The sequence below is a fragment of the Scyliorhinus canicula genome, chromosome 3 (assembly GCF_902713615.1).
Source record: "Scyliorhinus canicula chromosome 3, sScyCan1.1, whole genome shotgun sequence".
NCBI lineage: Eukaryota > Metazoa > Chordata > Chondrichthyes > Carcharhiniformes > Scyliorhinidae > Scyliorhinus > Scyliorhinus canicula.
This window is the reverse complement of record NC_052148.1, coordinates 19,912,328-19,928,484: the sequence shown is the minus strand read 5'-3', so window position 1 is coordinate 19,928,484 and position 16,157 is coordinate 19,912,328. Positions and strand designations below refer to the sequence as shown.

The 16,157-nt window shown below is 45.6% G+C and overlaps 2 protein-coding genes across 7 annotated transcripts in view; one reads left to right on the top strand and one right to left on the bottom strand.

The window, feature by feature from the left end:
* The window catches only part of LOC119963845 (dedicator of cytokinesis protein 2-like), a 1,353,280-nt gene that overhangs the window by 544,583 nt on the left and 792,540 nt on the right, over nt 1-16,157 (top strand).
* LOC119963846 (INSYN2B protein-like) overlaps nt 1-16,157 on the bottom strand; it is a 262,235-nt gene that overhangs the window by 98,419 nt on the left and 147,659 nt on the right. For 5 of the 6 annotated variants that reach the window (XM_038793198.1, XM_038793196.1, XM_038793194.1 and 2 more), the window contains one exon: nt 492-1,823. The exons of the other annotated variant lie outside the window; for it this stretch is intronic. In XM_038793198.1, coding sequence (XP_038649126.1) covers nt 1,640-1,823 — 184 coding nt within the window. In that variant the 3' untranslated portion in view covers nt 492-1,639. Of the gene's footprint in view, nt 1-491; nt 1,824-16,157 lie in introns of those variants that run through there. 6 annotated transcript variants of the gene reach the window in all.

The window sequence follows — 16,157 nt, the reverse complement described above, 5'->3', positions numbered from 1 at the left end:
GGAGAATCGCGACCCAGGTATCCATCCTGTTTTACTGTCACCCGGCGGCCTGTTTAGGTCAATTGGCTGGACAGCTGGTTTGTGATGCAGAGCAAGGCCAACAACACCAATTCCCGTATCAGCTGAGGTTATTCACGAAGACCTACTGCCCTCTCAACCGTGCCCCTCGCCTGAGGTGTGATGACCCTCAGGTTAAACCACCACCAGTCAGCTCTCCCCCTAAAATGGGAAAGCAGCCTATGGCCATCTGGGAATATGGCAACTTTACTTTTTACTTACTCTCATTTGAACATGGGTGCACTCTGCTGCCTCACGCTATGGAGCTCCGCCCCAGTGGAGCATGAATGATCAATCTATGAATGAATTGCGGAGATGGATGACAAAGGAAGAAAAACCTAACCAATAAAAAGTGGCAAATTCTGTTGACTAATGAAGAGTGGTATTGAGAAGAGCTATGAAAAATTTTGAAAGATGAGAACAGTGCTTCCATATTGAGGGGGGACAATATTTAATCATAAAAAAAAAGATGGCTAATTCCAAGGTGTCTACTAATTCTGCTTTACAATTGCTCACTGGCTGGTGTAAAAAGGTTCATCCCTGTGATGACTTGCCTCCCTTCCTTTTTCTTCTCTTCCCCTTACACGTGAAGAAGCACCTAGTGTCCAAACGGGTGTCTCTCGCCTTAATGGTAGAAATAGGGAATTTGATCATGCCTGGGTATTGTGGGGACCATCCATAGGGATTAGGGCCTTACATCTTTGAAATCACTCTATGAGTCACATTGCTAATGGGAAACTGGGGTCACAGCGATCACAGGCCAAGAGTTTCATTGATGGATTGAGCCTTTGTGAGCGCAATGGTTCATTTAACATTTCTTTAAACAACCCACTGAGAAATTTGGCTTGAAGGGATTTGTCAGTGTGCCAGAAATAAGAATGAGGAGTAACTTCAGTCGCACAACAATAGGCTCATTCAATGGTCCCGCTTAACTTACTTCACCTTCTGCTCTTCAGTCTGGGTGGTGACTTGCAATACAGAGCATTGACTCTTCAACCCAGCTCAATTAAATGAAGAATTGGAGTAAATTTCACAAGAAGAAACACATGTGCCAGATGTAATTCGAGCCCATTGACCTTCATTGTCAATTTCTCAACCCGACTGATTGAAATCATAAAAGAAAAACCCCAACCCTGATGGAGAAAGAGGAACCTGAAGACCTATCTAGTACAACTTCTAATCATTATTCCTTATGGATCTAAATGATGTTTATTTTGATCCAAAAAAAAGCATTTGTTGATCTCTCTCTCATTTTCCCCTTTCACTCTTGCTGACTCTATAGATATATTTATTAGCAATGTTAAACAATTAGATTTAATCTTTGAAATATAGCATTCTTAAATTACACCCTGTAAATATGTAGAATACTTTTTTTGCATTTGTTTTTTGTTCCTCCGTTGTGGCAATATTTCTAAAAATACAAAAGCTGGTGTTCAGGAAACAGTCACCTCATGGAAACAATTGGCTTCTGTTGTCAGACAAGAAGTCCCCAAACAGGAAGTGGTCAAAAAGGAAACAGGAAGTTGACTCCATGTTGACTTTTCCCTGGCGAATTCAGTCTGTACGTGGTAAGTTCCAGGGTTCATAAGAACCAAAAACATTTCCTCTTAGATTTTTTTGGTTCGGTCCTGGCGGGCTGCCTGGGTATCGGTGATTCTTCCTGCTTGCTAGGAGTGCCAGGCTGTGAACTCTGACCTATGTCTGTTTCCATGGAGCTCAGGACCCGATGAAATCTGCCTTCTTGCTGTCTGAAATCGTGCTCCACACTGTAAACATAAGTTTAAAAAAAAAACGAAGTTATTTATTTTATGCATCAATCTTCTCCTCTTCTCTGTAGTCCAGGAGATTGGCATGTCTCCTATTGCAAGTTGCTTCTTGGAATCTTACAGCTATGGAGGAGGCTCTATGGACCACTGTACTTAGTCCTACTCTGCCACTCTTTACCAAATGCTCTGAACTTTTTCTTTTACAAGTAGTTATCCAATTTTCTATAAAAAGTTCCGATTGAACTTGCTTCCGTTGCTCTTTTAAGCATTACATTCCCAATCATAACATTAGTTCACTGTGTAAAAAGAATTTCCTCACCTCCCACGGCTCTTTTGATAATTATCTTAAATCTCTGCCCTCTGGTTTGCACTCCCCTTGCCAGAGGAATAATTTCTCCCTGTCTACTCCATCAAAAGCTCTCATAATTTTGAAGTATATTATCCTTCATAGCCAGAAGATTCAAGTACAGGGGTAGGTATATCTTGTTGCAGTTACAAGAAGAAATTAGATATCTGTTGGGGCTAAAGGGATCAAATTATATGAGGGAAAAGAGGAAATAGTTTACTGAGTTAGATGATGAGCCATAATCCTAGTGAATGGTGGAGCAGACTCAAAGGACTGAATGGCCTCCTCTTGTTCCTGTTTTCTATGTAGCTAAACACTGAATTTTATACAGTGCAGAAGTAGGCTATTCGGCCCATCGAGTCTGCACCAGCCCTTGGAAGAGCACCCTACCTGAGCCCTCCACCCTATCCCCACACTTCCACCCTATCCCCGTAACCCCACCTTACCTTTTGTGGACACTTAAGGGCAATTCAGCATCGTCAATCCACCTACCCCTGCACATCTTTGGATTGTGGGAGGAAACCGGAGCACCCGGAGGAAACCCACGCAGACACGGGGAGGACATGCGGACTCAGCACAGACAGTGACCCAGCCGGGAATCGAACCTGGGACCCTGGCGCTGTGAAGCCATTGTGCTAACCATTCTGCTACCTTGCTGTCCACGAGATATGTGCACCAAAAGAAAAGAGAAGAGAATCAGAGGGACAGAAATAGTTTTTCACATGCTGGCTTGGTGATTGAGTGTTTTGTTGAGACCAACAATTCAACCCGTGCCTCACTGGAGGTCTGGATTCTGGAATGTTGAGATTCCAACGCCTCGAATCTCAATTGGCCATGATAAATTTCCCTTTAGTGTCCAAGGATGTGCAGGTTAGTTTGGGTTATGGGATTACGGGGACAGGTTGGCGGATTGAGCCTCGGTAGTGTGCTCTTTCAGGGCGTCAGTGGAGACTCGATAGGCTGAACGGTCTCCTTCTGCACTGTAGGGATTCTGTGGATTCTCTGTTCAGATCTCAGATTGTGTTTTGTCTTGTCTTTTGAAATTTTACACTATACTTCCCATGGTGCACAACACATTTTTTTCATCCACAAATTTTGAAATTGTGCCCTGCGCAGCAAGGTCTAGGCCATTAGTGCATATCAGGATGAGCAGAGGTCCGAACACCAACTCTGAGGATCTGCACTATAAATCGATCTGAGAAACAACTGTTAACTAAACTCCTCATTTTCTGTCACCCAGCAAATTTCATGTCCATGTTGCTACTGTCCCCTTTAATCCATGAACTACAATGTTGCTTACAGCTCTGTTGTGCGGCACATTATCGAATGACCATTGAAAGTCCACACTAACCACATTGGCAGCATTTCCCTCATCAATTCTTTCTGTTAGCACATGAAAAACTCCAGCAAATTAGTTAAACTTGGTTTACCCTTAATATGTCCATCCTGGCTTTCCTAAATTAATCTGCATTTGCCACATGACTACTAATTTTGCCCCAAATTATTGTTTCTCGCAGTTTTCGCACCACTGAGGTTAAACGGATTGGTCTGTTGCTGGGCTCTCTCCAGCTAGTCTCACTCTAATATGCAGTTCCCTGAGGTAACCAAGGGGTTGGGATCTATTCCCTTCACCTTGGAGACTTTGGACGAGCGGCACTTGTGATGGTCTCCCAGGGAACTGGAGGCCCCCAGGTACATGCCCTCTGGGCAGGGTGGAACCTTGGCAAAATTGGCACCACCAGGGCACTGCCAGCCTGGCACAGCCAAGGTACCCAGATGGCAATGCCCCCTGGCAGGGACACGCCTGGGGGTGCCCTATGCAGGGGGGCAGGGGACCGCTGCACAATGAGATGGGGCTTAGTCAGGGAGGGCTTTGGGGGTCATGACGGGGCTCGAGAAATCAGGATGCCATTTAAAAATGGTGTCCCGATCTCGATCTCGATGCCCCATATCTAACCGGAACCATGTTACACGGTGTTATGTTTCTCGATGCTGCAAGTGCCGGGAAACAGGTGGCTAAACGCACTCGCTATAGGACATTTGGTTTGATCACGTCCAGTATTCTTGGATGCATACCATCCAGTCCTGGTGCCTTATCAACTTCAAGTGCAGACAGACTGTCCAATATTTTTTGTTTTAATTTTAAACCCTTCAAGTGTCTGCGATACCTCCTCTTTCCCCATAACCTGGGCTGCCTCTTCTTCCTCGGTAAAGGCAGATGCCGAGTATTCACTTTATACCTCAGCCATGTCTCAATGTGCAAATCTCCCTTTCAGTGCCTCATCAGCCTGACTCCTCCTCTTGGCACCCTTTTACTATTTAATAATAATAATAATCTTTTATTGTCACAGTGTGAAGTTACTGTGAAAAGCCCCTAGTCACCACATTCCAGCGCCTATTTGGGGAGGCCGGTACGGGAATTGAACCCGCGCTGCTGGCCTTGTTCTGCACTACAAACCAGCTGTCTAGTCCACTGAGCTGAACCGGCCCGTGGAAGATTTTTTTGGTTCTCTTTTAAGTTCGCTGCCAATCTCTTCTCATACTCTCTCTTTGCATCCCTGATTTGCTTTTCAGATCCCCTCTGAACCTTCTATATTTGGCTTGGTTCTCAATCGTATTATCCACCTGGCATTTGTCATGAGCACATTGTTTTCTGCTGCATCTCAATCAGTACCACTTTCATCTACTAGAGTGCTCACTGTAACATTTTGAGAATCTTAATTCAGTTTGAATAAAAATATTTGAGTTAACAGGTCAGGGTAACTATGATGCTTTCAAACTGTCATGAAAACCCAGTTGGTTTATTTAATGTCCAGTATTGAAGGAAACCTACACTTCCATTTCTGGACTAAAAGTGACTACAAAAACATCAATGTGGCTGATGCTTAGCTGTCATCTGAATGGCCCAGACAAGCATCACATTTTATCAAAGTTGCTACAATGAATTGATTGCGATGCTTTAAGAAGGAGACCCACTCCCACCACCTTCTCAGGGCAGGAACAGATGGCCAATAAGTGCCATTCTTACCAGCCAAGCTCATATCCCGAAAATGAATTGCTGAAGCAAATTAACATTCTTCTTATTATGCTCTACGCATTCCACAAACGTTTTTTATTTAATAAATCAGTCTGCTGTCACAATGAATTTCGGGCAATAAGTTTTCACGGGTAAAATGCAGAATTGCATTTTGCTCACAGCACATTTAAAGGAGTTTGCAGTTTTTGTTTCTCCTGCGTGAGCTATCAATGTATTTATTTCAATGCCATATCAAAATACAGGAGCTGCAGCATAATTGGAAAGCATTTAGAAAAAATTGTTTTGCCTGAATCGTTATTGAATTGAATACGCGATGGGTCCTCCCAGGCAACCAAGAGGAAGAGACTGTTTTATGTCCAGTATCATTTTCTTCACTCTCCTGGCTTTGCGGCCACTTCAGTTCAACTTCGGCCAATCACTTCAGTGCCGAGTGTTTCAGCGACTTACTGTTGCCTCATTCCCCCAAATGTTTCAGATCGTGAATTCCTGCCGGGATTCCATGTTTACGAGGGTGGAAAGGAGGGTTCCCCGGATTGTAATCTCTTACACCGACTAGGATGACCCTGAGTTCAATTTCCCAATCCACGTCCAGTTAATATCGGAATATATTTTACGAGGTAGCGTTCCTGACAAAGAGCATTGCACGAATGGATTGCTTATCAGGGATTTGTGGAGTACAGGCCTTTACGAAACCTCTTTGCAAATCTGTCCCTGCATGCTGACTCAATGAAAAGTGACCACACTTCAAAAGTGATTGCAAAGTACTTTGTGACATCCTGAGGTTGTTAAAGGTGCTATATGAATGCATGTCTTCCTTTTTAGGCATGATGTGGCGATGCCGGCATTGGACTGGGGTGAGCACAGTAAGAAGTCTTACAACACCAGGTTAAAGTCCAACAGGTTCATTTCAAACACTAGCTTTCGGAGCGCTGCTCCTTCCTCAGATGAAATCACCTCAGGAAAGAGCAGTGCTCCGAAAGCTAGTGTTTGAAACAAACCTATTGGACTTTAACCCTGGTGTTGTAAGACTTCTTACTGTTCCTTTTTAGGAGCATAGGACTTAGGAGCAGGAGAAGACCTTTCCTCCCTTTGAGTTGCTCTGAAATCCAATAAGATCATGGCTGATCGGGTTGAGATCACCACTTTCTTCTCTGCTGCCCCACAACCTATCCCTTGTCTATCGAACATTTATCTAACTCAGCCTTGAATAAATTCAATTACTAATCCTCCACCACATTCAGGAGAAGTGAAATCCACAAACTAATGACCCACTGAGAAAAAGAAAATCTCCTCATCTCCATCTTAAATGGGAGACCTCTTATTCATAGATCATAGAATTTACAGTGTAGAAGGAGGCCATTCGGCCCATCGAGTCTGCACCGGCTCTTGGAAAGAGCACCTTACCCAAGTTCAACACCTCCACCCTATCCCAATAACCCAGTAACCCCACCCAACACTAAGGGCAATTTTGGACACTAAGGGCAATTTATCATGGCCAATCCACCTAACCTGCACATCTCTGGTCTGTGGGAGGAACCGGAGGAAACCCGCACACAAATGGGGAGGATGTGCAGACTCCGCACAGTGACCCAAGCCGGAATCGAACCTGGGACCCTGGAGCTGTGAGCCATTGTGCTATCCACAATGCTACCGTGCTGCCCTTATTCTCAACCTGTGTTCCCTCGCTCTAGTCTCCTCCAATTGATAAGATTGTTGTTTTACTTTTCATACATATCAGCTGAAACCTGGACTCCTACCTTGAGCCCTGGAACCACATGTCCAATGTCACTGGACTCAGAATTCAGAGGCCCAAGCTCATGCTCTGGGTTCAAATCCCAAAATGGCAGCTGGTGGAATTTAAATTCAATGAATCAAAAATATTTGGATTTGAAAACTAATCTCGATAATGGCGACCATGAAACTATCACCGATTGTTGCAAAGAGCCATCTGGTTCACTAATGTCCTTTAGGGATGGAAATTTGCCATTCTTACCTGGTCTGGCCTACATTGTGACTCCAGAACTCTTAACTGTGCTCTGAAATGGCCGAGCAAGCCATTGACTTCAGGGTGCAATCAGGGATAGGCAACAAATGCTGGTCCGGCCAGCGAAGCCCACATCCCATGAAAGAATAAGAAATAATAAATGAAAAATAAAACATCATTCTGACTGACCCCCAGAATCTCATTGTTCTTAACTGATGCCTTGACTGATTCCCAAATTCCTATCTTGATCAGTCCCATGGCCTTCCACCCTGCCTGATTGCTGCCCTAGCCCAGTCGGTAAGCTATTTGTTTTATTCCTTCACAGAATGTGTGGCCAGCATGCAGTGCACATCCAGAATTCCAGAGATTCTGCTGGCAAGCGACATTCTTGAAAGTGCCCCATCACCCTTGTCGGGCCGTCCAGTTTTTCATGAAGGATTAGCACGGCGTGACGTGCTCTCCTTTTATTCCCAAACTGCTAAAGTCAGACATGTTAAGACAGTGCTGACATTGCAGACGGTCCATGGGAAAATGAAATCCAACCAATCCTATATCCCTGACCACAGTGTATACGCACCAGACATAAGACCTCCTTCACCATTGATTATCAGCAGCTTTCAATGTTAATGTTGGGATAAAGCAGCCCTCTCTTTTCCCCTCCCCATAAATGTCAATAAATAAATCTTTATAAATTTCTAAAGCAAGAGTATAAAAGCTCAACTGCATGCACTGCGCTGCTTATTAAAAGCTGATTCCTGTAGCCTCTGAGCCGTGTACATTTTGCATGCCTCGCAGCCAAAATCTCTGGAACCTGTGTAATCTCATTTATTTTTATGTGCAATAAAGTGGAAAATAGCTGGAACATTATTTGAAAGAGCTGATAGACGAGGTTAGATGTTATTAAAAGAAATTAAAAATTGATTTCTGCCAAATGTGCAGGCAGTAGCGATTTCATGGATTTTTAACTTTAATATTCCTGTGATTTAATAATCCTAATATATAAAAGGGTTTTTTTTAAAAAAAAGAGAAAGCAGAGAAGCCTTTTTTTTTTGTTGTCAATGATGTGCAGGGATTATTTACAGTCAAACCATGACCATTACACAGGCATTCCTGCTCCTTCAGTGATGGGGTTGAATAGTATTAGATAAGGAGCATGCAAGATGCACCATTAATCCTCTGCACTTTAGTAATTGACTCATAATCCAATTGGATCTACGAAATCCCAGCATGGATCATCTGCAATCTTTCTATCCACCCTTACCTTCTTTAATATTAAAATTCACCAGTGGAGTTGCCACCCCTGTCGAGTCTGGAACACAAGCTCCTCGACTTGCCATCTCCTTTCATAATCACATTTTGAGTCCATGTCAGCCTAATGATGGACGTCCACCAGCTAAAATTGCACCGCCTGCCAGAACAGATTAGGCTTTCTGCTGTTAACCCTACGAGGATTATCCAATGCGGCAGGACATTGACTTGCCATGTTACCTGCTGTCAAGAGGCACAAATGGCAGTTTGTTGGACTTTGCCCTGTCAATATTTCTGTGTCTCAATATTTGATTATCCCTTTGACATCCCTGGGACAAGACCTAGATGTGAGACTGACGGCCCTTGACATCAAGGCAATATTGGAGAGAGTGACATGAAAGAGAGCTTGTAAAAATGGAGTAAATGGAAAATAGGGGCAAACGCTTTGCATTGGCTAGAGTCATACCTAGGACAAAGGAAAATTGTTATAGCTATAGGAGGCCATTTATCTCTTCTGCCACACATCACTATGAATTCCTTAGGATACTGTCACAACTATCTTCAAAAAGAGAGAGCCCAATCAACTCCTTTTTACTTTCAATGGTATTCCCATCACTCCATCCCCCACTGGGAGTCACCATTGACTAGAAATTTAATCGGGTCGGTTATATGAATACTGAAATTACTAGGACAGGTTAGAGATTGGAAATTCTGTGGCAAAAAAACTTACCTTTTGACTCCCCAAAGCCTGTCCACCATCTACGAGACACAAGTCAGGACTGCGATGGATTACTCTCCACTTTTCTGGGTGAGTCCAGCTTCAGTAATGCTCAAGAAGCTCAACACTATCCAGGACAAAGCAATAGCTTGACCGGCACCCCATCCACCACTTTGGAGATTCAAGATGTCTGCCAGCGACATACAGTGGGAGCAGTTTGTACCACATACACGATGAACACCTGCAACTTCCCAGTGCTCTTCAAACTGCTCTTTGTCACTTAGACAGACAAGGGCAGCAGGCACATGGGAACACCACTACCTTCCACTCCATGCCACTCACCGTCCTGATTTGGAACTATATCACCATTTCTTCACTGGTGCTGGGTCAAAATCCTGGAATTTCCACATTCACGGCATGCTGATGATCCTGAACAACCAGGATGCAGCAATTGAAGAAAGCAACACATCACACCTTCCCAATGACAATCAGAGGTGGGCACGAAATACTGGCCTTGCCAGTGACGACCACATCCTTGGGAAGTTGTAGGCTCAGCTGAGTGGGTAGACAGAACAGAATCTTGTGGGTTATCCGTCTTTTAAAATAGGGGCAGAATGGTAGGACAGGGGCAGCATGGTAGTACAGTGGGTAGCACTGTTGCTTCACAGCTACAGGGTCCCAGGTTCGATTCCCTGCTTGGGTCACTGTCTGTGCGGAGTTTGCACGTTCTCCCCGTGTCTGCGTGGGTTTCCTCCGGGTGCTCCACTTTCCTCCCACACTCCCGAAAGACGTGCTGTGAGGTAATTTGGACATTCTGAATTCTCCCTCCGTGTACCCGAACAGGCGCCGGAATGTGGCGACTAGGAGCTTTTCACAGCGACTCCATTGCAGTGTTAATGTAAGCCTACTTGTGACAATAAAGATTATTATATTATAAGGAGATATCTGACAAGTTTGGGATGATTAGGTATCCATATAGCTGTATCCATTGGTCATCCTGGGACATGTTATTTGTTGAAAGAAATGCTATCGAGGGGGTAGGAAAACCAACACCCAAACAAGAACATTGGTAGTTCATGAATTTCTATTAATATCTTCAGCCAACGTATTTGCTTGACAGATCAATCAGGGTGTGCAAAAGCTGATGGGGCAAACATGAAAGGAAGAGTTAGAACTGATGTCAATTGTATATTAATTGTGATTAATTGAATATAGATGGAGAACATTAATTGGGGTTTTATTTAAATTAGCAAATATAAAGCAATGCTTACTGTAACTGTGGTGTGCTTGAGTTTGGAGTTGTGTGCATGTAATGTTTCAGTTGGTAAGTAAATGTAATGATTGGTTCCTGTGCTATCCTTGATCAGTTGGCTTTCCAGGTCAGACCAATTGGGTGAGACAGCTCAAAATTCAGCGAAGCCCATTCTTCTGGCAATGTGTATGGAACGTCCATACATTGAAAGGTTTTGCCATAATAAGAATCTTTATTAGTGTCACAGGTAGACTTACATTAAGACTGCAATGAAGGTTCTGTGAAAATCCCCTCGTCGCCACACTCCGGCACCTGTTCGGGTACACAGAGGGAGAATTCAGAACACCCAATTCACCGAACAGCACGTCTTTTGGGACATGTGGGAGGAAACCCGAGCGCCCGGAGGAAAAATTCACAGACACAGGGAGAATGTGCAGACTCCGCACAGACAGTGACCCAAGCCGGGAATCAAACCCAGGTCCCTGGCGCTGTGAAGCAACAATGCTAACTACTGTGCTACCGTGCGGCCCATACTGTAGCTGTTAAGCGTATGTTTAATTATTGTCAATAACATTCATTAAATATTGTATGTGCTTCTCTGAAAATCTAGTGCAATGCTATGGATCCTAGTATTCTGAGGAGTCGTGGTGTAGTGGTATTGTCACTGGACTAGTAATCCAGAGACCCAGGTTCAAATCCCGTCACAGCAGATGAGAACATTTGAATTCGGTAAAAATCTGTAATTAAAAGACTAATGATGACCACGAAACCATTGCTGGTTGTTGTAAAAACCCATCTGACTCACTAATGCCCTTCAGGGAAAGAAATCTGCCAACTTTACCTGGTCTGGCCTACATGTGACTCCAGACACACAGCACTGTGGTTGACTCTTAACTTTCCCTTCAAGTGCAATTAAGGATGGACAATAGATGCTAGCACAGCCTGCGATGTCCACTTCCCATGAATGGATAAATTTAGAAGTCAGGACATCCAGGGGTTGGCTTAGCTCACTAGGCTAACTCGCTGGCTTACCAAGCAGGCCAGCAGCACGGTTCAATTCCCGTACCAGCCTCCCCGGACAGGCGCCGGAATGTGGCGACTAGGGGCTTTTCACAGTAACTTCATTGAAGCCTACTCGTGACAATAAGCGATTTTCATTTCATTTCATCCTCTGATACAATTTCACCACTTTAACACATTCTCAACTCTTCGGTTAAGCTTTCTGTCATCTCTTCCAACTCTCTCGTGAAATCTTTGTCCAGTCCCTGGAGATATTTTCTGAACTAAAAGTGCAGCTTAAATGCAATTTACAACTGTTGGAAGCTGCAATCATGAATTTGCACATATTGCAAGTTTTAAAAACGTGTAAGGAAAGCATAATTCCACTGTTATCTGAATGCATGTTGGGCGTTACCTCATAGTCCATTCAAACAGCCAGCTCAGTGGGAAGCAGCATTCGACAATCTCTGGACAAGCCTGCCGACCCTTTTAGTCGAATATTTCACAGTCTTGTGTAAAAAAAAACTTTTCCCAAATTGCTTTTAGTGCAATTAAAAGAGGAAGAGAATTGATATCATTCTGCAGTATGGAAAAGAGACTTCCTAGTGGGTAATTACAGCAGAGAGCTGATGTCCGAGGCGTGCTTGGAATGCATGTGGGCTCATGCACAATAGGAGTCCGGCAGCAAATTACATTCCCTGTTGCCAATAGCCACTAATCAATTCAAATTGAATGCCATCCATTTCCATGTTGAACACCTCTTTACATATGGAATTAAGTTTTAAATCATATTTTAGCCATCTAAAAGCCTGAACAAAAGATGGTCCATTAGATTATTGCTCATTATAAAAGAGGGCAGTTCGTATCAACATAATAGCTGAAGTAAGAGAGAAAGAGGGATTGAAGTCTTCAGGTGTAAATGTTTTTTTGTTGCAACACTAATTCATTCAGTTTAATTATATAGTCAGGAGTGTGATGGAAAACTGTCCGCTTGCCTCAATGAGTCCACCTTAAACAATACTCGAGAAGCTCATTGGGATAAAACTTGATCAACACCCATCCACCACTTTAAACATGCCACGATATACAGTGGCAGCCGAGTATGCCAGATACAAGATGCACTGCAGCATCTCACCAAGGCTCTTTCAACGGCACCTTCCAAACCTGAGACCTCCACCCAAGTTTCCTCATCCAGTCACATACTATCCTGTCTTGGCTTACATCAAAGCACGTTCATCGTCACTGAGACAAAGTCCTGGAATCCGCTATCTAACAGCACTGTGCATTCATAAAGTGGCCAAACAATTTGGTTATCATCCCGTAAACCCCTTCAATACGCCTGATGGCAGGAGGTCAGAGAAGGAGAGTTTCCTGGTCAGCCACACTGCAGAAGGCAAGGGCAAAGAACTGCAGAACTTTGCCAGGCAGAATCCATGGGTTGTCAACGCCCACTTTGGGCATGGTACCCGAAGGAGGAGGAGGAAATGCAATGTGGTAATGCCTTCACACCACTGACTACAGTGGTTCGAGAAGAAAGCTTATCATCAGCTTCTCAAGGCAGCTACATCGCATAGGATTTACAACACAGAAACAGATTCTTTGACCCAACAGGCCTCTACAGGAGATTTATACTCCACACAAGTCTCCTCCCACCCCTCTAGCGAACCCCATCATCACATTCTTCTATTCCTTAATCTCTTATCTAGCTTCCCCTTATACTAGTTACCTCAATAATTTCCTGTGGTCGTGAGTTTTACATTCTCAACACTCTGAGTTACAGAGGTTCTCCCTAAAATCGCTATTGGTTCTATTGTCAGCAATCGTACACTTAGGATCCTTCATTTTAGTCAGCCTACGACTAGAAACGTGAACAGAGGAAACCGGAAAAAGTTAGCAGGTCTGCCATCATCTATCTGGAGAGAAACACAGTTAATTCACGTTTCAAGTCATGGACCCTTTGCTGGAACCGAAAGGCGGGAGAATGTCAGAGCAACAAAAAGTAACAACTTTTAGAGCAGATGACAGGCGGCCTAGTGTGAGAGGGGGAGGGGGTGTTTAGCATTGAGGCAATACATGTACTGGATAAAAAAGGGGAAGAAAGGTGGTGTTTAAGATGGAAGAGAAAGATCAAAGCCTATAGTTTGGGACACGGTGTTGAGTCCTGAGGGCTCTCTCGTGCCTAATCAGAAGATGAGGTGCTGTCCCTCCAGCTAGTTGCCCGGCTTCACTGCTGCAGCACAAGGATGGACATGTGGGCATGAGAGCAAGATGCTGAGTTAAAATGGACAGTAAACCAAATTGGAGGAGGTGCAAGTGAAACATTGGGCGGCATTCTCCCCTACCCGGCGGGACGGGGGGTCCCGGCGTAGGGGAGTGGCCTCCACTCCGGCGTTTGGCCTCCCCAAAGGTGTGGAATTCTCCGCACCTTTGGGGCTAGGCCCACTCCGGAGCAGTTGGCACCATGATGACTGGCGCCAAAACCGGCACCAGTGGCCTTTCAGGCCCGCCGCGCGGTGCCGGTTCGCACATGCGCCGGTGGTGACGTCAGCTTCAGCTGCCGCTGACGTCACCACCGGCGCATGCGCGCTGGGGGATTCTCTTCCGCTTCCACCATGGCGGCGGCGGAGGAGAAAGAGTGCCCCCACGGCACTGGCCCGCCCACCGATCGGGGGTCCCCGATCGCGGGCCTGGCCACTGTGGGGGCACCCCCCGGGTCCGATCACCCCGCGCCCCCCCCAGGACCCCGGTCGCGCCGCCGATCCCGCTGCCACCAGAGGTGGTTCAAACCTCGGCGGCGGGAGAGGCCTCCCAGCGGCGGGACTTTGGCCCATCGTGGGCCGGAGAATCGCCGCAGGGGCCTCGCCGATCGACGCAGATGTCACACCGATCGGCAGGGCGTGATTCCCGCCCCCGCCAATTCCCGGGTGGCGGAGAATCTCTGCCACGGCGGGGGCGGGATCTTCGGCGGCCCCAGGCGATTCTCCGACCCTGCTGGGGGTCGGAGTATTTCGCTCACTGTTTCTCCTGAAAGGCGTATTTGGGGCCTCGAATGGTGAGGAGGGAAGAGGTAAAGGGGCAGGCGTTGCACCTTCTGCGATTGCAAGGTCACAGAGGAGTCCGAGCGAGAGGAGTAAAGAAAATTATTTTATTGTAAAGTAAACTATGTACAGAGTATACCTCGGGTCCCAGCCGGCACCACTCGGGCTCGGCCCCCAACCGGGCCAGCTTTTGTGCCACGGTCCATTTACTCCGCTGATTGGCCGCGCCACTCAGCAGGGAAGCTCGTATTCAATGAGACTCATGGGGAAGTCCATCCCCAGGTCTTGTATGGGTTATAACATAAGGGAAGGTGCCATGGGAAGGGGATGAAGAATTGGGCATGATGGAGGAGTGGACCACAAGGACGCAGAAGGAGCGGTCCCTGTGTTAGGCTGACAGGGGGCGTTGGGGGGGGGGGGGGGGGGGTGAGGGGGGATGAAGTGCTGGTAACCTGCTGGGCCCTGCAGAAATGGCGAAGAACGACCCTTTGAATGTAGAGGCCGGTGGGGAGAAAAGTGCGGACAAAGAATGTTTCGCGTCTGAACCGATTGGAAACATCTTCTCTACATCTATTCAAACAAATCATCTCGCGATCCTGAAGGCCTTTCCCAACGGTCAGTCTTTTCTTTTCTACTTCTAACCTCACCCACCCACTGAGAAACTGATAGGATCGGGCTCGATGCTCGATTTTAGATCCCTCGTGATTTTTCCTTTCACTTAAATCAAGAGCGAACATTCAAGAAGGGCAGAGTGCAAAAGCAGCAGGCTTAACTTTTCCGGGTGGGTCGCAATCCCGATTTTTATTCCGGGTGGGGGAACCACAACTGGCAGTGGCGGGATGCTGGTTGCTATCTTTCTACAGACATCTTCTTAAATGGAGCTTCCCGGGGCGGCGTCCAATTAAGGTGACCGGGTGAACCAGGAAAATCCAATGGAAGGAGGCGAAGCGATGTTCAGCTGGCGGCCCCACTGAGAGGGGGCAGGTTTGAGACCGTGAGGGCACCTCAAAGTTGAAGTGCCGCCTGCAGTGGGGAAATACAGTCCCGCGTTCCAACCGATCCTGCGACGTTCCCGCCTGGCAAAGTGAGATCGAAGTCGACCCATAAACCCCTCCTTCTCCACCCCACCCCCAGGTTCCACCATTCACCTATCGTAGGATTTAATTGCAAAACTCCTTCATCTTTCAAAGGTGACCAGTTGAGCCAGTAACTAAAATCTAAATGCATCGCAAATGAATTCAATTCTCACATTATGAGAAGTGGAAGAAACAGGGAGAAACGATATACCCTAATGTGAAGAAGTCACGCTCCTTAAAATATATCAAATTATAATCTTGTGAAAATGAATCCTCAAGCACGTTTTAAAATTCCTCATTTATATATGTAAGAAAAACTTATCATATGTATTGAAAGAACACCACGCACACTCCTCTTATTGCAAAGTATTTAACATTTATATTGGAAACTACTGCAAGCTCGTTCTTCTTATGATAAGCCTCATTATTACAAGCATTCTCCTTCCCCCAACTTCCCAATAGCAAGTCATTAAAATCAACAGAGCAGCTCTGATCGCTGTGAGACGTTCCCAAGATTTTTTTACAAAGCAAGTTTTACCCTCAGTGATCAGGATTTCTAAATAAAGGGTGTGATTTAACTACCGCGTTGCGACGGGCATGGATCTGGGTGTGCCGGTTAAATAGCGGGAAAGGCCA